This window comes from Paroedura picta, chromosome 12 (genome assembly GCF_049243985.1).
Source record: "Paroedura picta isolate Pp20150507F chromosome 12, Ppicta_v3.0, whole genome shotgun sequence".
NCBI lineage: Eukaryota > Metazoa > Chordata > Lepidosauria > Squamata > Gekkonidae > Paroedura > Paroedura picta.
The window spans coordinates 21,211,450-21,233,176 of record NC_135380.1 but is presented as its reverse complement, the minus strand read 5'-3'; the positions used below and the strand labels follow the sequence as shown (position 1 = coordinate 21,233,176).

The following is a 21,727-nucleotide window of genomic DNA, read 5'->3' as shown; positions in this document are numbered from 1 at the left end:
CATGCTTCTGTATTAGTTGAGATACTTCTGTCACACTTACAAGTGGACTAGAATAAAAGCTTTTCTGAACAGAGCTCTCATCTACCACTTCCAATTAATGGAATAGCATCCAGGTAGGTTTAAACCCAAGGAAGATTAATAAGGTCACCATTTCCTGCTTAGTTGTGGGAGGAGGGCACTTTCTCACGTGTTACTGGGGAAGCCTATTTTGAGGACCTCCCATCCTTTCTAGAAGCCATTAGTAAATTTTCCATGTGACAGCACAGAAATATTTTCAGATGATTTGTGAACAGAACCATGCATGCACTGGGCTGGCTACCACTTTGCTCTTCTTCACCAAAAACCTGATTTCATGATAATTTAAAATAACAATTTAGCATTAAAGAAGTATCAATAGGGAAACTTTTAAGAAAAAGGTTGTCTTGATGTAACATAATTCTTCTACCAGAGAGCCAGTTTGGTGTAGTGGTTAGGAATGTGGACTTCTAATTTGGCATGCTGGGTTCGATTCTGCACTCCTCCACATTCAGCCAGCTGGGTGACCTTGGGCTCGCCACAGCACTGAGCAGTAATATCAGGGCTCTCTCAGCCTCACCCACCTCACAGGGTGTCTGTTGTGGGGAGAGGAAAGGGAAGATGACTATAAGCCGCTTTGAGACTCCTCCTGGTAGAGAAAAGCGGCATATAAGAACCAATTCTTCTTCTTCTTCTATATATATATATATAATTATACAGGTGTTTTTAAAATATGCTTTTAACTATAGATTTAACTACTGTTCTCATAGTATTCTCCATCTCCATTTGCATAACTTTATTTTAAATTCTGCATCCTCCATCTTTATTCTTTTCATTCTTGTATCTTGTCTTATTTTCACCCTAGAATTATCTTGTTACTATATATCTCTCTTGGCAATTGATACCAACCCTACTCTTTTAGAGAGCTGGCCAGAAGTACTTTAACCTCTAGTTTGTGTTTGACCTCTTCCTGTTTTCTGCAGGCAACCAACGGGCAATCTTTCGACAGGCCATGCGCCATTGGGAAAAGCACACCTGCGTTACTTTCTTGGAGCGGAATGATGAAGACAGCTACATTGTGTTTACATACAGGCCTTGTGGGTAAGAAGTGGGCAGAACTTCTTAGCAGGTAACAGGTCTTTTGTTGTTCATAGTCAAAGGAAAAGCTTCAGGAATCTCAACATTCTATGTATATCTGGACTCCCTGGCACTTTTCAAAGAGGAAATATTGCGAAGTGATTTATGCATTAGACTAAAGGTCACAAATAGTTGATTACTCATCCAGCATCATCAACTGTGTGGGCTGGTTTATGTAATCAGCTTTCCTGGGATAGCAAACCATTCCCATAACTTCATCTCCTTTTTGCCCCTGTGACATTTTAAAGGACTGAATCAGTTATTGGATGAGATTGAAAGAGAGAAAAAGAGCCTCTCTGACCTTTGATTTCTCTCTCTTTATCCAAGGGTAAGTGGTTTGGGATTTTGCCCCTGGAGTAAATAATTGGAAGGTCGTTATCTCCTGATAATCATGAACACAGTGACCTGAAACACTCCATTGAACCAGTGGGACTTAATGCTGTTCTTCCTAAGAATGTTATTAGACTCAGTACACACTCTGAGTGAGCATTACCGACCTGTCTACCACCCTATCCAATTTGATGCCTTATATACTGGCAGCATTCTGCTTGCAGTCTGGATAGTTAATACAGCAGTGGCATTTGGTATATCTTTGATCTCCGGCTACAGGAAGGTGCTTAGAAATGATCCTATCCCCTTTCACAAGGAATATCAAGAAGAGGAACCCTCTGTAATTCATACATTGTATATAGAACAAATTATGCAAAATAAGATAAACACATTTATTTAATATGCGTGCCATATACAAATGGCTGAATTCATCTTTTTTGATGTAGAATTTTGATTAGATTGATGTTTAATTTTTATCTTTTTTCTGACAGATTAGTTATTTTCTACAGTTTTCTTTATGAACTATTGTGTATGTATATGTGCTATGCAATGATTTAATATGCACCTACTATAACACAAATGGTTTCTGAATGTACTCATGGGCTCTCAATAGCTGGCTTCTATGATCTGGGGATCCATTCTGTTCTCCAGGTGGCAGCCCAGATTTTTATATTCTGTAATAAAGCTGCTATTTCCTACAGCAAGCTTCCTAAACCAGGGTTTTGTGAAACCCTGGGGTTTCTTGATGGTCCTGGACGGGTTTCCTGAATGAGTGGGAGTTAATTAATTTTTAATAAAATTTGTTAAACATTTATCGGGTGATATGACCACATATAGTCATATCGACTCGCCCCACCGTCCAATAGCCAATGATGTCCCTGGAAGGAGTGGGGAGGAGAGGGGCCCTGGGTGCCACTTCTGGGGTTTCTCAAAGCCTGAAGAATATTTCAGGGGTTTCTCAACAGTAAAAAATTGAGAAAGGCTGGCCTACAGTGACTATTTCTTAGTTATGGACCATGTATGCTTGGGCATGGCCGGGACACTAACTGCAGAAGAGATGTAGTATTAAAATATCAAATATCTCTAATGCACAACTTTTGGAAACAATTCTCATTGGCTAAAATTTGGCAAGGCTTCCAGGAGTCAGTTAATTTTTGTAGTTGTTGGCTGTTTGCCGGGTGAGTTTGTTCGTTTGTTTTACCCTTCTAGCCCTGTTTCCACCCAGGCTTCAAAGGTTATAGAGGCAGTTCCAGAAGATCAAAAACATCTTAACAAACAGCTACGATGAATAGTGTCAGTTGAACATAAAAAGCAGTCTTCGAGATGCTAAATTTGACAATTTCGTATTCTCCATACAGGTGCTGTTCCTATGTGGGACGCAGAGGAGGAGGACCTCAGGCCATCTCCATTGGGAAAAACTGTGACAAATTTGGCATTGTGGTACATGAGCTGGGCCATGTCATTGGTTTCTGGCATGAGCACACACGCCCAGACAGAGATGCCCACGTGTCCATTATCCGTGAAAACATCCAACCAGGTAAGGGCTCTGATTTCCTCCCTGCTTTTCCACTCTTCCATGCTCCACCCCACTAGAACAAAGAAATTATTGGTCAAGCGACATCTGTTTGCTGATCAGAGCAAGAGAGTTCCACCCCAGTCCCACTGTCCTTTTATCCATCCTTTTACTTCCAGGCACTCATCTAGCCAGTGCTGCTTTTCGCCTCATGTGTCCAGCTGCACAGTACTTAATGTTGTTCCCCTTCCTACAGCATCCACACTTTGACTGACACATTGGAAATGCAACAGAGGCCTAGTTCTCAACAAAGAGCCTAGGCGTGCATTGAAACAAGCATGTCTTGAATTTAGCTACTGAATTGTGCTGACTAAGCCAGAAGCAATCAGCAATTGCTCAGTCAGCGTTAATTCAGTAGCCAGAAGCAAGATACAGCCCTGGGGTTTTCTTGAACAGATGTGACCCAAATCTGTATTTAGCTGGGAGCAGGATAGAACATATAGCTTTCAGGAGGGAGGCAGTGTGAGTAAGAGAAATTAGAACTACTGGCACATGGAGAACAGATATTTGCTCCAAATCCAGTACAGTCCAGACTGGTTTTTTCCCCCTCATGCTTCTGCCTCTTATTGTTTCCGCAGGGCAGGAGTATAACTTTCTGAAGATGGAGCCCGAAGAGGTGGAGTCATTGGGAGAGACATATGATTTCGACAGCATAATGCACTATGCACGGAACACCTTCTCCAAGTGAGCATTCAAAAATACTATCGCTTTATATGTTTACCCAGCCCACACACATATACACCCATGCACATGTGTACCTGGCTGTTCTTTCAGGTGGTAGGACATTACCTGATTTTAATTTACACATTTCACCCCAGTCCAAAACTTTGAAGCTGAGTCCCCTGCTAGTTTGAGCATTGGTCTATATTTATAGATAAGCCATTTGCAGAGCTGACCTTAGTTGTTTGGGAATCCCAGTGGAGCTGTGGTTCAGAGCTCATACACACAATATCAGCTAGCCTTTCTCTGTTTCCTGCTGCTACTGTTAATCCCAAGAATTCCATTTGCCAGATCTGGGTAGACAAAGAGTATGGTTGTGATTGCTGATAGAGCCTGGGGTGGTCCAAGATTGTACTTGTTTGATATTGCAAATTGCAAAAGGTTCCTCTTTCTTGGATGGAGAGTGTAACCAAGTCACAGGATGTGTGGGAGCCTTTGCACAGCTGATGTGTGGGATATACCAAACATGGTTGGGTCAATTTAGGCATGACTGATGGAAACTAATATTTCTTGGTAGGAACTTTAATCCTTAATAGTTTTGATCTTTTTCGTTCCTATGATAGCTGAAGCTTTCTGTCCTGTGACATATGGCTGTTGTACCAGGGCATTGCTTCAGATTTTATTTTGTTTATTTAAAGCATTTGAAGGTACCTTTTCACCCTATCTAGGATCCCCAAGCTGGTGAATAATGAAAACATTCAAACAATATTAAAAATATATAGAAATATATAAAAACAATTAAAACAGTAAACCAATGGCACGTATAACACATGTAAGGTATGTATTTCCCCACATCTTTCTTTCAAAATGATTGAAAGGAGGTGGCATTAGATGGTATGTGTCCAATCCTCATCCCATGCATATTTCCTTGAGAAAGACTTGGTGATGGAGCTGCTTATGTTCAGCTGACTCATTACCACATTTAATGAGGGTGTTACAAAATATTATAAAGTAGCTATTGTACATACAATATAGATTCAGAAGAATTAAAATAGTGTTTAGTTCCTCAAAGATAGTGGTCAGTCCCTCTCTGAAACACCAATATGGTTGTCTTCCTGAACCACAGTATTTCCCACTACCACCCCACCCCCCCCATAATGTGAGAGAAAGGATGTTGCTCTGCTGACCCATGGTTCACTAATGTAGTTCATCACATAATCCTTATCCATTGTTGTTCCTCTATATATTTCTGAAAATGCCTAGGGGGTGGGACGTGTCTGGCTGTCCAAGTTGGAATAGGGCCAATCAAGGTGCAGCTAGCTTTGCCCTTATTGGCCCTGCCCCTGCAGCTCCCTCCCTCCGTCCCTGGAATCTAGCCTCTTTGCTCTCAGACGCCTCAGTGCCTTGAGGCAGCAGCAGGTAAGGGGAGAGGACCCTGGGCAAGGGATCGTGGTAGAGGGCCTCCTAATGAGGGCCTCTTGGCCTACTAGGCTGGGCCTGCTAACGAGGGCCTCCTGGCCTGCTGATTGCTTGTTAAAGACTGCTAAGGAGCTCTGTCCTGGCTCTGCTAATGAGCTGCCCAGCCCCCACCTGCCCCACTTGACCTGCCTGCAAGCTGCCGCCCAAGGCCACTTAAGCTGCCTGACCAGGGGCCAGGGAAGGGGACCCTTTCAAGGCCCGTTCTTAGGAATGGGCTTTAAAGCTAGTTTTATATAATTTTGAAAGGGCCATTTTAATTTTTTTACCATTTTTATTTTTTATCACAGCATATTTCACAGGTATAACAGCCAGGGCCATCTTAGTCCCCAACCCGCTCACTTCTCTCACCTTTCCTTGTGTCTGCCTGTCGGTTTATCAATGAACTGGAACTAGTGGAGGACTGTGACTCACAGGGGCCCTGGAGTCTTTGTATCTAGCAAAGTGAGAGGAGAAATCAAAGCATCTAAAAGAAGAGGGGTTTTCATGGACTGGAGAAAAAAACAGAAGAGACACAGTAAGATGTGTGCACGTTCAGGGAGATGGCTTTAATGGAATTACTCCTGAGGAAGCCAATGGGGGCTCAGACCTTTAGTCAAAGTCAGCCTTTCACCCTGACAGTGCCAAGAGAACTCTGTCTTTCCTTCATCCTTTGTCTCTTTTTATCTGAGGCTGCATGAAGGGGATTCCCTGCCTCGGCTGCCAGGCACGCACGGAACCCTGAGGTTCTCTTCTTTCTTAGTCTGGCTTTTGAATAGCACCATGGTGGGCTTTTCTGAGTCCGGGCGCAATCAGACACAGAGCAGAACTGCTGAATGTGCTTCTGTGTGTGCCCAAGTGAGAGCTGGAGAGCTACAGAGAGAAAGAAACAGCTGCCTCATTCATGTGGCAGGGAGTATGCTGATTCCAGAGGGCATGTGGAAGGATGGGGGGGGGGGGGAGAGACAAATGAAGGGAGAAAGGAGGGGTGGTCTGCAGCCAGGGGTAGTGAAGAGGAAAAACTGTTGACTCAGTGAATTTCTCTGCTCTGAAGCACTTTGGAATCAGGATATTCCTCTCAGAAATGCATAAGGAAACCCTGCTTTGGGTTCCACTTAAAGGCCTGGGCTGGAAGGTCATTTTGGAACAGCAACTTTAATAAGCTGGTTACTTTGTAGAGGAGAATCTCATCACGTGATGGTCCCAAGGCAAACATCGGTGCTGCTGTCAAAACAGCCCTGGCAGACTCTGTCAAGGTTGGCAATGACCAGACAGCTTCCTCCCTTCTCTAGGAATCAGGAGCAAAGCCGAATGTTTACCTTAGGAAAGGCAAAGGGAGGCAGTGTCTGTGCACTCGTGAGATGTCAGCGCCACTCTGTCTCTCTCCCTTCTGAGCTTGGATTGCTTACCTCTCTGCTGCTCTGTGTACATTCACCCTCCTGACAACTGCCTGTACTTTCAGCAGAAGTTTTGCACGAGCAAAATGTTGAAAGATGTTATGTACAATTGATGCCACTTACACACACACACACGCACAGAGCATCTTGGAGCTGAAAGATGGAAGCAAGCCATACACACTGCCGGGTCTGGTAGTAGTTCTTCTGGATCATGTGTATATCTGGGGGGCCACTATGAATTGAATGCTTTAAACAGCATGAACTTTAGGAATTAGGCCATGCGCAGCACTTAATCCCCAAAACCTCACCTGCAAGCATTCACCTTTTTCTAATTTTACCACTTGGGCTGAGAGAGAATTCTGCAGATCAGACCTGGCCCTCAGCAGTTCCTTTGCCCTCATATTACCATTTTTCTTTTGCTCACAGTGAACTAAATGAACAGGTTTATGTGTGTCCAGGGAGTATCCTCAGTTATACTTCGTGAGGTTGAAATGAATCTTCAGAATTCCTCAGCTGGAAATAACAAAAATGACAAAAGAGTTTTATTTCAAAGCAGACATAGCTGAGTCATCTGGAAAAGACTCTGCCAAGGTTTCAAAAGTTGGTTAGAGATGGAGACAGCAGAAATGGCAGATAATATTGATCACTATCAGACTGGGTAGGACATAGTTTGGAGTCTTGATGTGGAGAAGCCTCTTCATCCTCATTGCCACTACATCCACTTCTTCCCACTGCACAGTTGCTTCTTCACAGAGATGTTTCTTTCTGAACTGAAATCTCCCCCCCCCAGTAAGCTTCCACATGATGTCATGTTGTAATTGTCTCCCACTGCCAATAAAAGAGATTGACAGCAGTTTTTTTTTTTAAGTATAAACATCTTCCAGGTCTCTATCAACTAATTTCCATCCAAACCAAATTAATTTCACAGCTCTAGCCAAAATGGTATTAACACATTGTGGAATGAAACTTGATGTTTGGATGAATAGACAGAGTGGATTTTAGCTAGAATCCCAGCAGAAGAGCTTGTCAGGAAACTTGTATGAAGTTTTCCTGATCCTTTTAGCCACTTCCCCCAGATATCAATAGAGGATTGTTCTTTGGACAAGAATCATTGGAGCGTGCATTTGAGTGGTTTTAGAGATGAAGATTCCGTCAGTCAATCATTCTTAGATTTCTGTAACTACCCCTCCTAGCTCTGTTGGCTCAGGGCATTTCACAGCATAATTGATAATAGTTTCCAAAGGAAAGCTGTGTTGGTCAGAAGCAGCAAAACAAATTTAGAGTCCAGAGCCACCTGTAAGACTCAAAAAGTTGTATCTGAGGAAGTATATTGTATCTGAGGAAGTTGTATCTGAGGAAGTGCATGCATGCGGAGGATCATACCATGAATAAAACTTTGTTGGTCTTAAAGGTGCTACTGAACTCTATATTTTGTCTAATAATAGTTCCATAACAGTTAAAAGAATAAAAACACAATTAAAACATGACATTAGTCAGTAATCATAACTCAGTGTTACAGTTTGCTACCACTGCTTTGATCTATACAACCTCATCCCACATTCAGGAGGAGAATTTATGAAGGAGAGCTCATTCCCTGCTGTTTTGTCTCTCAGTGGACCTAACCAAATGCCTCCTTGACCCCCAGAGCACTTAAGTGGGGGCAACGGTAGCCTAATTCACACCAGGCCGCCACAGTGGGGACATGTGTAAGTATGGATTAGCCCCGCTTCCATGTGAGCGCCCTCCCGGCTTTTTCTGTCCATGTGGAATTGGCCCAGGCTCAGACTGTGAATAGCCTTGAAGGTCAATACCAAAATCTTGAATCTGAACCTTGAATCTGATCCATGGACCCAGGAATGCTTGCTCCTCTTCTTACCTCTGTCCCATCTGTAGATGTGGTGGAGGCTAGGGAGGAACTGACTCTGCTGCTATGCATTGCCAGGTTGATTAACAACAAGACCTTGACTCTACACAATTATTTTGCAGACTCTGGGGCTGACCTGGCTTGCGTGACCGAGACCTGGGCACGGGTTCTCACAGGAACATCTTAAAGTGACCATATCCAGCCTGTGCTGAGGCAGCTGCATCAGTTGCCAGTTTCTGCCTGAATCAGGTTCATAGTTTTGGTTCTGACCTTTAAGGGCCTTGACTGTCTGGGACCCACATATCTGAGGGTCCGCCTGTCACCCTATGCCCACCACAGAGTTTTACATTTTGTGGGCACTAACTTGTTGGTGGTACCCAGCCCCTAGAGAGTTTGCCTAGCCTCAACCAGAGCCAGAGCCTTTTCAGTCCTGGCCCCAACCTGGTGGAATGAGCTCCCAGAAATGCTAAGGGCCCTGCAGGAGCTTCCTGTGTTCCACAGGGCCTGCAAAACAGAGCTCTTCCACTAGGTATTTTGTTGAGGTCAGGGCACAGAAAATCAGATGAGCCCCTCCAGGTTAAACTGCCACCTGGCCAGACCATCGTCTGGTGATGTACCACCAGCACCTATAGATAATCGCTGTGGTGCACAATGGAGGAGCTACTTGATTTGGGGATGGGAGGATAGGTTTTTGCTCCCAGGAAACATAATTTTAGTAGGATCAATGGTAATGTATTTTATGTGGGGGGTTTATTGTTGTGTAATCTGCCATGAGACAGCTTTGCTGATAGCAGCAGGTAATAAATCTAATTAAAATAATACAACTGGGAACCAGATGTCCTAGTGAGGAGCTGCACCACTGCATTTCTGGACCAGTTGCCATTTCCTTGGCGGTTTAATGTAGACAACGTTAATTGCCTGTGCCTGGTACTTTGCAACCCATTTCTCTGTTCTTTTGGCCCATCTGTGATCCACTCCTGGCAGAGCATAAGTGTGTTCTGAGCTTTTCTCAGCTATACATAAGCACAGAGCCCACTCTTTCTTCACAGAGCTGCCCCCTTTGTGTGCCAAGGGAAGCATCTTCCTTTTCATTTAACCTTTGCCGAAGGAATGCTGAGTTTCTGGAGGTACAAATCGCTAATCATCTTGAATTCAAGGAAAGGGAGCAAAGGAGCAGAGCCCAGATTCCCCACCTGTGGCTTGCAACAGACTTTGCTTGCAACCCTATCGCTTGGTAGATCGTGCTTTCATTTGGCGTCAAACTATCTTTCACTGGGATGCTTGTCTGTAGATTATCCTTCCCTTTTTGTTGGCTTGTCATTGTTTTCCCTGAGGAGACTGGGTTGGCAAGCAAATCTAAGAGCAAGGTTTCTTGCATGCTCCACAGATGCATATGGCTGCGGGCTAGGAGGGTGTGGCCCATGGAATTTGCTTCTTACTCAGCACTTTGCTGCTTCTCAGCATGCTTAGGCTGGTAGTGTTGTTAGCTCTGTCAAGGCTGCAAGGACATGCCTCTAGGCCTTGCTTCTACAAGGCAGACAAAGTGCAGCTATGTGTAGATGCATGAGCACTACTCCCAAGCTGCCTATGACGGAAGGAGAAGCTTACTGTACTATTAGACTTGCTATCTTTTAGTATGACTTGGTGTGCTTTTGGCCTACAGCCACCTGTCTAAATGTGGTCTAATAACATAATTCTCTAATATAGGGAAGTCTGGCTCTGTAACATCTGTCCCCAGATCGATTGTCAGAATTTATTTAGCTGATCTGGTGGGCTGGATGTAAATGGTTAAGAACAGCAACCTCTAATTTGGTCAACCGGGTTTGATTTCCCACTCCTCCACATGCAGCCTGGTAGGCCACCTTGGGCAAGTCACAGTTCTTTCACTCAGCCCCACCTACCTCACAGGAAATCTGTTGTGGGGAGAGGAAGGCAATTGTAAGCCACTTTACAACTCCTTCAGGTAGTAAAAAGTGGGATACAAAAAAACAGCTCTTCTTCCTCCTCCCACACTTTTCCTTATGCATCCCTCCTGGAGCTGCATGCTCAGTGATAGAGAATGACTGTCCCAGATAGCAGGAATGTGCATAATACAGATATATCCAGTTTGAAAAATCAGTTGTCAAGATCTCTGGGGCTTGAACCTGGAAGCTGAGACCTAGGCAGAGTCTGCACTTACTTTCTTTATTCCATTGTCAATCCTGTTGAATTCAGATCACTTTGAACTCGGGTCTTCCTCTCTCCCCTCCTCCCCATTGAAACAGGAAAGTCTTCTGCACGTGGTTAGGGAGGCTCAGAAGGTGGGGGGGGGCTCTTTCTTTCTTGTCTTGAAGCCTCTTTCTTTTCTTGAATGGGGGGGGGGGAAGAAGCCAAGCAGGGAGCCTCTTTCTTTTCTTGGAGGGGAGGGGGAGAGGATCGAAAAAGGCAGAGCAGGGAGGAAAAATCCAGGACCGAAAGAAGTTGAGAGAAGTTAGGGGCTTCTCCTTTAAGGCTAGCGTGTCACATGACCAGGTGTAGCCTATCAGAGGTTCTGTACCACGGAGCTTTCTTTATTCAGGATTAACAGCAGTCTCAGATATCGCACAATAAAGGTAGGGTCACTCCAGATAAATCCTTCTTGCTGCAGAAAGAAAATTAAAATCACCCAAAATCCAAACTGAAATCGCATTCTGTGTAGAGGGCAGGGACTGAATCGATCTGGGGTTGGAATAAAAGCTCCGTGCAGTTTACACCCTAGATTTGTGAGCTGTTCAGAACTAGTGAACAGAGCTGTCTGACATTGGTCCCTGTATTTGACAAGCAGTATGAAGACTCTGGATTGAATGGGAATCGTATATATTCTAGGAGCCAGACCTCTGGCCCTTGCCTAGTTGGTAGAACAATGCCATTACACTTTAGGACCTAATTCAAGCTCTTTCAGATACTTCAAGCTCTAGGCCCAGCACATTCCTGCAGCTCCAACAACTTATTTCAGGGACCCTTGAGTCTGGATTTGGGCTCAGTTGCCCAAGGTCCTGTTCCAGTCTTCTTTAGCAGCTAGCTTCAAGATGTCTTCCAATGAGAACTAAAAGCGTAAAGCATCTGAATTAAGTAGAGAATGTTACAATGAGAATTTGAGGCATCTCATTGATAAACCACCATCTCCCTACTCTTCAGACTCTGACGTTAGCAGAACATGATATCTGCAGAGCTCTTCTCCCAAGAGCTTTGCTTAATTCATCCAGTTTTGCACGCATTTTCCAAGAACAAGCCTGGCATTTTAAGCCTGTTTGAGCAACCCAGACCCCAGCTGTCAGCTGGGCACTGATAGGCTTGCAGTTTCATGACTCAGATTCCAAGATTAACAGTACACTCCATGCACGCTTGCTTGCAGTGATATAGTCCGTGACATGTTATCATAGTGTTTTCCTCTTCTGGAGCAAGATTTGAAGAGGAGAAGGAAGAGGAATAGCTTGTGACAATTCAAGGTGCTGATGGTGGAGACCACCCTGTTTTGGGCTTTGCTTTGCTGCTTTTCTGATATTATTACTATTATATCACTACTATTATTATTGCTGCTGCTGCTTTTGGACTGCTTCAGCTGCCAGATATGAGCCCTTGGCAGGTGGAGGAAGGTGTAACAATAACTGTAGTAGGCCAGGAAAACATTCCTAAAAATCACTCTGGGCAGGAAGATGGAAATTGTAGGTCACCAGAGAAAATTGTCCACCTCCCTCCCTCTTTAAGAATTAAGCATGTCCATATGGGCCACAAGAGAAAGAAAAATTTTTACTGGCTAAATGGAAATCCCCATAGATTCAAAGAGGCATGCGTGCCAGCAGAGGTTCACTCTCTCAACAAATTTCCTTTTGTTTCTCTCTCTCTCTCTCTCTCTCTCTCTCTCTCTCTCTCTCTCTCTCTCTCTCTCTCTCTCTCTCTCTCTCTCCCTCCCACCCCCCTCTGGCTTTATTGAGGATGCAGTAAAAAAAACTACAATTTATATTTAATGTGAATTAAGTCTGAAATCTTACCTGCTTCTCTTGTTTATAGAGCTGAGATGAAGACTTCTTGTCCTATGAAATCTTCAATCTAATCACAAATTGTGAAATTTTAATTCAAGCTGTTTTAACAGATTGAAGGTTGGGTCATCCCCACCTCCCACAAAATTCTAAACAATGTCCTGGTCCTGATTTAGAAATCTTGTTTGTGAGCTAAAAAATAAAATAACAATCCATGTATCCACTGCATCCAGTGTAGGCTGAATATGGACCCTCCAAGATGTACTTGTGAGGAACCAAGCTGCAGCATTTTGGGCCCTTTGTAGTTTCAGGAGTAGGCTTGCATAGAGCGAGTCACAGCAGTCTATGCTGGAGGTGACCATTGCATGGATCACTGAGGCTGGGTGCTCCTGGGCCAGATAAGGCACTAATAGCTTGGCCTGGCAGAGGTGGTAGAATGCCAGCTGAGTTACTCTAGTTATCTGAGCCTCCGTGTTTAGGGAGGAATCAAGAATCACTCCTAAATTTCTAGCCAATGATACAGCTGTAAGCTGCACACCATCTAGGCAAAGCAAACATGTTTCATCTCCTGGTCCTTTCCTTCCAAACCATAGGACCTCTGTCTTGGAAGCATTGAGTTTTAGACAGCTTGGCTTGATCCAGACTGTCTCTGCTTCTAAACAGCTGGTTAATGTCCCTAGGGGGGAATCCTGGTGGCCATCCATTAGGAGATAGAGCTGGATGTCCTCAGTATACTGATGGTACTCCATCCCAAATCTCTTGACCAGCTGGGCTAGCGGACAGATAAAGGTGTTAAATAGTAAGTTTCTAGAGCTTTTGATTGCAGGAATCAATTGTAAAACATTTAGGCCATATTTGATTAAATCTTTTAAGTTAATGGAAGAGGGGTAGCTAGCACTGATCAGGATTTTCAGTGCTTTTCACCAATTCTTGGCCCTCCTTCATGGCTTTTAGTAGCCAAATAAATGGTGCGGACTCTTTCACATCACAAAATTTGTTTTTCCTAGTACAAAACCAGAGTTAGCTTGACCAGTACTGCTTTTTCTTAAGGGAGCTATTATTTATTTATTTTGTCTAGACAGACCTCTTACTTTCTGGGTTTTCTCAATTTCCCACAGAGCTTCTCCTGGCAATAGAGAGTATCTCCTCCAGACCCTTTCTGTTTACACAAGAAGCAGGATGATACGTCCAAGTCAATATCTCCCTAGAAAGCCATCATCTTCTGTCTTTAACTCCCTTTTCCTTCCTAAACATATAATTTCCTCAACCCCCTCAGGCCATTCTGACAGGTGACGTTCGTCTTCAGCGTAAGAAATCTTATGCCTCCCCCACCAGCAGCAGTAGAAGGAAGGTTATTCTAACATGTTGCATGCTTTCCTCCCAGCTGGTGTCTCCATGGAAACATCCCCATTACTTGCAGAGATACTTCTGTGCCCTTGTTTATATTTTGATGCATTTTCCGGTTTGTTTTCAAGGCCATAGTGTTCATCCTAGCTTCTGCTACTGAAAAACATCCAGCCAGGAGCTGCTGCTGTTGTTACATGGTGATGAGAATGAAAACCCTCAGGTCCTGGCTGCCAGCTCTCTTGGTCATGCCCATCTGACCCAAATCTTTGCTGGCAGCTTAGTGAAAGAATCCAGGAATTCCAGTTTCAGGTCATCCCCCTGGCTTTATTACATGTATCTCTGTAGATATTTCAAAAAGATGTAAGAATAGATTCAGTGTGCTCCCAAGTGCCACAAAGGGGATATATGGAGAGAAGGGCTGGAATTGTTAAATCTAGTTTCCCTGCTTCTGGTAGTTTGCCCCCAAAGAATGGGCACAATCAGATATTAATACCAGGGAAAGGCCAAGGATAAGTAATGGAGAACGTACTTTGCACAGAGAAATACTCAAATTCAATATCTGGCATCTCCAATTAAAGGCTAGCAGTAGTTCATGCTGAGGGTAGACTTTTCATTTCTTTTTTTGCCTAAAGACCATGGAGAGCTGCTCCCTGAATTAGATGTTCCAGTGGTCTGACTCAGACTACTTTGATTCCACAGCAGAAGAAATGAGGTGTTTCCCTGTATGAATTTTAGAACTTTACCTTGGAAACTACTGTTCCCTAAGCTAACTGCAGGAAACTCATAATGTCCAGTGAATCATCTACTGCTTACCCATAGTCTTCACTCCCTTTGCATGCACATGAGATTGAAAACAGTAGGGATTGGTCTGTACCAACTATTGGTGTTGCCAGCTGGAGCGCACATCTTCTAATAACCTCCCTGTACTTATTAGCAGGAGCAGGGCAGCACATTACCTGTAAATCCAGTAATGCTCTATTTTTTATAAAGTGCAAATTTACAAAATCCTACTGGCCCGTATGTTTGGGGAAACCAATTACAGATTTTCAAGCCCATTTCAGAAATCCCAGGTCAGCAGTGGCAACAAGATTAACTGTTAGCAGCTTGAGCAACCTGTGGCTAGACGCTTGAGTTTAGATTATCACAAACTTTCAGACATAGAAACGTTTTAAGTACAAAGAGTATCCAAGCCTGAGATTCATGCAGTGCCATCCTGTACAGAGTTACTCCAGTCTAAGCCCACTGAGTTGAATCCAGCAGTGCATGAGTGGAAAGTTCTTGCGCAAACAGCAGTTCAGCGGCTGTAGCAACACATACTGTCTGAATACAATTTTTAATGAAATAACAGTGTGCATATGGAGCAATGGAATCTACAACAGATGGTTTGCATGATTTATTTTAATTTGGCTTTGAAATTGTATCAGAAGAAATACTGTGTGCTACGTCTTGCGTGCACAAAAAAGATCGTGGAGATACAATCGCTTTCACTTAGCAGCAGACCCAAAGGAGTGATTTTAGCACTTTCACTTGCACAAAGACTGTTGTGCTGGTGGAAATCTCATGTGGCATCCAACCCACTGAAATTATTGTGTTTTAAGATAAGACTAGAGTAAATCTGCATCAGATTGCACGGGCCTTAACTTGGAGAATGATATGTAAAACTTTTACCTGCACCTTTAAGTCTATGTTTAACCTTTATTGCACTTGTGAATCCTTTATATGGCAAATGTCACCTTCCCGGGGACACTTCCTTTCCTCAGCATTCTGAGTGCTCCATCCTCAAAAGCTTAACAAAAGAATCTGATCCTGAACTCTGTTTTGTCAGATACTTTATATTCCTGTGTGTGCATGCACACTCACACCATTTCCTTGACTCAGTCTCTTTTTCATAGACAAAGAAATAGAAACTAGTTAGTGTTGTGTAGATGAGGGAGCAGAGCTGTGCAATTACTGACAGTCTCAGCACTGAGCACCGTATGCTAAGTTTTGTGGGACAACTTCAGATAATGTTGCCAGGGGTCCCTGTAATACTCAGAACCTTCCACTGTATTTCCAGGCATAAAAAGGAGTATTTTGCTGGTGAGGAAATTCCAGGCCTGTGATTAGAAAGGGCCTTAGCTCAGTCATAGAACATATGCTTTATATGCAGACAGCCTCCATTGTATCCTTGGCACTTCCTGCTAAAAGTCTTGGTCAGGAGGGTTCCAGTGCATTTTTTAGGCAGAGTTGGTAATATTTATATAGATGAGCTAATTACTTAGCTTAAGGCAGTTTCTTTTGTTTCCCAGATAATGTTGGAGGTTTTGCTTACATCATATAATAATAGGTGAAGGGAGGTGCTATCAGTTAGGGGTAAAGACTGTGTGTTGTAAAGTCCCACTTCAATCCCTTAAAAGATCTGAGAGCTATTGCCGGTTGCAGTAGATGGTACCGGGCTAGATGAGCAAGTGGTCTGATTCTATGTAAAGCCGCTACAAATGGCACTGATAAAATGTTCTGACTGAGCAGTGATATCAGGGCTCTCTCATCCTTATCCACATCACAGGGTGTCTGTTGTGGGGAGAGGGAAGTGTAAGCCGCTTTGAGCCTCCTTTGGGTAGAGAAAAGCGGCATTTAAGAACCAACTCTTCTTCTTCTTCTAGTATGAGTTATTCATGGTCCTAATCTCTCTCAGCAAATCTCTTTTCAGTGCTATTTATTTTTATCTGACAGACTTTGGAGGGCAATGATCACATCCCAGTCCTCGGTCTCCTAATAAGCACAGATAACCTAGCCCTCTGCCAAAAACGTAGGCTGCCGAATCTTTCTCAAAATGTGCGTGGGCAGTTTCTCTGCTATAGCAGAGACTATGGGGTGCTTGACTCACTCCCTTGTGCCTGCACAGCAGTCTTTCTAATTACAGGGGTGAGTGGGATGTTTTTAGCCACATGTCCCACTTATCCTGCAGCTGAGTTGTCCTCTGGAATGGCATTTTAAAAACTGTGTCAGCCTTCTCAAGTGTGATGGGGTCTGAAACGTAAATGGAGATTCTAGAATGGGGGGAGGAAACTTGAGGACATAGTAAGCATGAGTCCTGCTGCTCTAGTATGGCCATAAATATAACTGGGCCAGATACGATCACAGCTTTTGGATGGACCAAATTTTGAACACAGCTACTGTAGATGTGGTAGATGATCCTTTTTTTAAACTTCAGATCACTACAGTTTCAGTTTCCTTGCCCCTGTTCCCATTTCTGCACAGGGATAAGTAGTAGTTAGAGCAATGGAGTCTTATATTTAACTAGCTTTAAAGCCCGTTGTACTTGTAAATACAACGGGCGCTAGAAAGGGTGGATGGGAGAATGTCTTGCCTGGTAGTGGGTTTGTGGCAGGGGTATTGTAGGTTTTTTGGCAGAAGGGATAGGAGAAGTTTAGGAAGTATATAGTAGGGCGGCCTTTCCGCCAGGGCCTGGTGTGCTCTGGGCCTGAGGGGGAAGGCCTCCTCCCCCCTGGCTTCGGTGCGGCCTTCCTGCCAGGCCTAGAAGCACACCCGGGGCCATTTTGAGGCACGGGTGTGCTTCTGGGCCCGGGGGGAAGGCCTCCCTCTGTACTCATGCTGTCACACCTGGCTACAACTTTGGCCTGTCCTGGTGAGGGCTCTGCCCACTTAGCCCTTAACCAGTTATTTATACCGCTCTCCAAGCGGTTTAAAGATGTCTTGGTAACATTACTGCAGAAGCATAACGTGGTTCTCCTATGATCCAATTCCATCTCTAATTTAATTAACTCGTAACATTTCTTTAATGAGTGTATTGCTGTTACTCTCGCTAGCACACACTGGCAATATTAATATAATGCCAGTAGTGTCCTCTACAGTCCATTGTTCATTACTTCCAACTCTCCTTCCTAATTCAAAATTATGACGGTTACAATTCTTGCCTACTTCTGCCCATCCACAGCTTCCCCTCCACTCATTGGCATTTCAAAGATAATGAAAATCCAAGTAGTTCCATGTTTACCTGTACTTGGAGGTTTTTTTGATCCCATGGGATTGGAAGTGGGGGGCACCTGATGTACTGCAAAGAGGGGACAGTGAGGTGAGGATTTAGTCCAGATTCATATCCATTGTTAAGAGTATTGACCTTTTCTACAGGTCTCTAACCAGATTTATTGTTCTCACATGGATTGTAATCCCCTGTACAATCCTGCAATGAACTAAGCAATTACTGTTGGACTGCAAAAATAAGGAATTATGTTAGTAGCCTTTGGGTGTGAGTCTGAGGCACTGAGAACATGGCAATGATGAGCCACTGTTTTATGCTGTCATTTCAGGGGGATCTTCCTAGACACCATCCTTCCCAAATACAATGTGAATGGAATGCAGCCTTCCATTGGTCAGCGTACTCGACTGAGCAAAGGAGATATAGCCCAGGCTCGCAAGCTGTACAAATGCCCAGGTAAGTTGCTGACTGTACATTAGTCAAGGAAGAATAAAGCTCATGTTGCTGCCACTAACAACACTGGAAGATCACTGGAAGATTCTATATTTGAAGTAAAATGCTGATGTTTTTTGCAATTAGAGAGTAGAGATGAGCACAAACCAGGAATGTAGGGTTTGTGTTGAACCATGAGCTGAACCAGTAGGTTTCTTTGCAAACCAAACAGATTTGTGGCCCTACAGTTCCAACTGAAAGGGACAGCGGTTCCTTTAAACAAGTTTTCCAGAAAATGCAAAAAATGATGAGCTTTTCTTTTTTTTCACATTCTTGTGCAGTCGCTTTTAACTGTAAACTTTAAAGGGGAATGCACAAGAATGAAAAGCTGTTTTTCATGCTATCTTTTTCAGCCCCTTTAAAGTTTAGAGACTGCACACAAAAAAAGCACAATATAACTGAATGGTGGGTACCACTCTGCTCCCTGCCATTCAGTTGTTTCATGTTTTCTTGTCTGTGTAGGGAACAGACTCAGAGTCCCTTTAGCCCTCTACTGTCTGCTGTAGCCACAAACTGCTTTTAAAGTTCATAGAAGATATGATGGTAGACTTCTTATGTACAAAACTCTTAGGTTTCCAGTAGCTCAAATGTTGCTTAAAACCTGGTGGCATTGACATTTATTTCAATACAAGCAGTTGCCTGCAAACCTGGGGCCAGATTTATTGCACCACACCAGCAATGACACAGATCTGGGCTGCTTTGCCAAAGCTGAGGATGAAGTAGCTTGTAGCTAGCGTTTTAAACATTCTACATGTGTGTTTCGTTTCCTACACTACATTTTATGGGTATTTGCAGTGTCAGTAATATTCAAAAGCTGGGAGCTGAGCCGGAGCACAGAGAAGGCTGAGTCAGATCAGTGAACCCAATTTTGTTCTGAGGTATGGTGGAGAGCCTTTAACACTGGTAGCCCTTCTTTATGCAACAGCTGTGCTGTCTCCTTGTCTAAATCTCATGTTATTGGTTTGGTTATCACGTCTTCGTTAAAGACATTTAAAAAAAAGTTAATGTGGGAAAAATGAAAATAGATCAGTGTCTCCATGATGAGACATTTCCCTTGGAGAATTATGATGGAAGAAGATCTGTTGCCTTCAGTATAGTGAAATCAGCTTGTTGCGGCTGGACATAGCCAAGCCTGGAATGTTCCAGCCCTTCCATTGCAAGTTATAATCCCCCTAGGGTCTGACCTCATGCTCTAGTCTGAGTTCTTCCCATTGCTTTATGAATGGAAACAGAGTGACATAAAACAGGGTTTTGGAGCCTGAACTGGACGGATGACTCCCATCCTTCACCAAGGTTTTGGAGGTCATCCAGTCTACGCCAGGTCTGGCTCCAGAAGTTCAGCAGATGTCGGAACAGAAGGCAGGCGACCAGGAGCCAAAAACAAACAGGAGTGTGTGAAACTTTTGCTTCCTTTTTGATCTGGCTTGGAGCCTCCCAATATCCACCCCCTACTGGATATCTGTTTCCATGGAGAAGAAAAAGGCTTGTAAACAGAATGGATTTGAATTTGTGGGCATTCCAACAGCAGCTTTCTGAATGTGCAAATTACCTAGCAGGAAGGAAATGTTCACAGGAAACTGAGTCAGAGTCATATTACCCTTATTGGCATAAAATGGCAAAGCATAAAACAAAAATTCTAAACAATTCCAGTTACAGATTTCATCATGGAAAGATTTTCATTTAAAATTGCCAACAAAGACTTAGCTACTTTTATGATAATTGCTGAATCCGTCACAGATAGTATCATTTTAATCCAATGTTTCTCATCAATTCAACAGGATCTCAGTTTCTTCAAATTATTAGCTAAAGGGTGATGATATAGAGCAGACTTAGGACACACCAATAGTATGTGGTATAAGGTGTCGGGAACACTACACCCATGTAAACAGTATCTCTCTTGAGGGATCTTCAAAAATCTACCTTGGGAAAGATGTTTAAGCAAGCTAATAGAAATGCTCTTCTTAACAAGTGTGCTTCCAAAATGTAATTGCTGGACATCCAGTTTATAAGTTTGGAAGTGAGATATTTTGCAAAGAGCTTACCTATGGTTGACAGTAAACTGATGGGGCGATAGTTGGGTGACCGATTTTCCCTGTATTATATATTGAGGTTATGATAGAATTTAACCATGAACTTAGGATTTGTCCCATTTGGTTGATTTTTGTAAACAATTTGCCCACCAATCAGCATAGTGAATAATCAAGTCTGGAGGAATCACATATGGGCTGGGTGACTTGTAGGGTTTTTAAGTTTTTATCAATTCAGAGATCTTAGCAGGTTCAACATTTGGCCAACAGGAAAAAGGAGAGGATTATCCAATTGAGAATTGAGAGTCAAATGAAGATGATTATGAAAACAACATGGAAAATTGATCCATCCATTTGGAAGCTGGAATGGGATTTTCAGTTTTATTGGAATTGTTTCTTAAGGCATTAATCACAGTTCTCCAGAATGTCAGATGAATCCGGCGTGTTCTTTAATATTTCCCAATTTCTGTTGTGAAACTCTGGTTTTTTTTTTTAAATAGTGATCAACTGGTAAGCTTTGACTCGGAGATAGTGGGTTTGGTCATTGAGAGATCTTGATTTATGGAAGAGCATATAAGCCTTAATAACTTGTTTTCCAATAAGCATTCTTTTGCAAACCAAGTAGGGGTTGAGATGTTCTTGCTAGGAGGTTTTGATAGGTGATAGAAAAGCCCAATTACTGACTCATAAGCTTGCAAAGTCGAGTTCATGGAGTCTGCTGTGATAAGCTTACACCTAACAACTTGCATTTTGGGGGAGTTTAACACTTGCTCAATCTGAGGGACTAAAACTGGTGCCCAAGTTACTTTTCTAAAACTCAGAGGATAATTACAGGAGCTGGCTTTGGGTAGAAGTCCATCAAGTCTATCTTGACAGAGAGACTAAAAGGCATGTGGTCACTTTCTGTTCAATTGCCAACTACAAATTTATTAATCTGACTAACAAGGGACCAGGAAGGAAACTGAGTAAGAAGAAGTGAGTAGAAAGAGAACAAGGGTGGTGATGGTGAATATTGGGACATTATAAGAACGCTGCATTGCAGATTTTGTACAAGGTACCTGCCTTCATTTTTCCACTTTGATTCTCTCTTATTTGCCCCTAAGCAATACAACCAAATTTCCCATCCCTTGTTGTTTCCACATAACTTCAGCTGTAACAAATCCCTCTGAATTTTTGTAATGGCTGCAAAGCAACAGGGAGGAGATGTTCTGTAGGACGCCGTCACGTATCAGGCAACAGAAGATTAGGGACTTGGATCGTTGCCCACAGAACATAACCATGGAAATACACTCTTAGTTACAGTTGCTTAAGCAGCATTACATCCGCCAGCCAAGCTGTAAACTGGATATTGACAGAAGGTGGCTTCACATGTTATCAGAACATGACAAAAGATGGTTCCCAAGTGATTTGCACATTCTCTTTCAGAATAATACATGAAGGGGGAACTTCCCTT

General features: G+C 43.2%; 1 protein-coding gene across 3 annotated transcripts in view; it reads left to right on the top strand.

The window, feature by feature from the left end:
• Positions 1 to 21,727, top strand: part of BMP1 (bone morphogenetic protein 1) — a 128,469-nt gene that overhangs the window by 71,638 nt on the left and 35,104 nt on the right. For all 3 annotated transcript variants that reach the window (XM_077306105.1, XM_077306106.1, XM_077306107.1), the window contains exons 5-8: positions 999 to 1,116; positions 2,841 to 3,019; positions 3,634 to 3,739; positions 18,087 to 18,211. In XM_077306105.1, the coding sequence (XP_077162220.1) occupies positions 999 to 1,116; positions 2,841 to 3,019; positions 3,634 to 3,739; positions 18,087 to 18,211 (528 nt within the window). The remainder of the gene's footprint in view (positions 1 to 998; positions 1,117 to 2,840; positions 3,020 to 3,633; positions 3,740 to 18,086; positions 18,212 to 21,727) is intronic.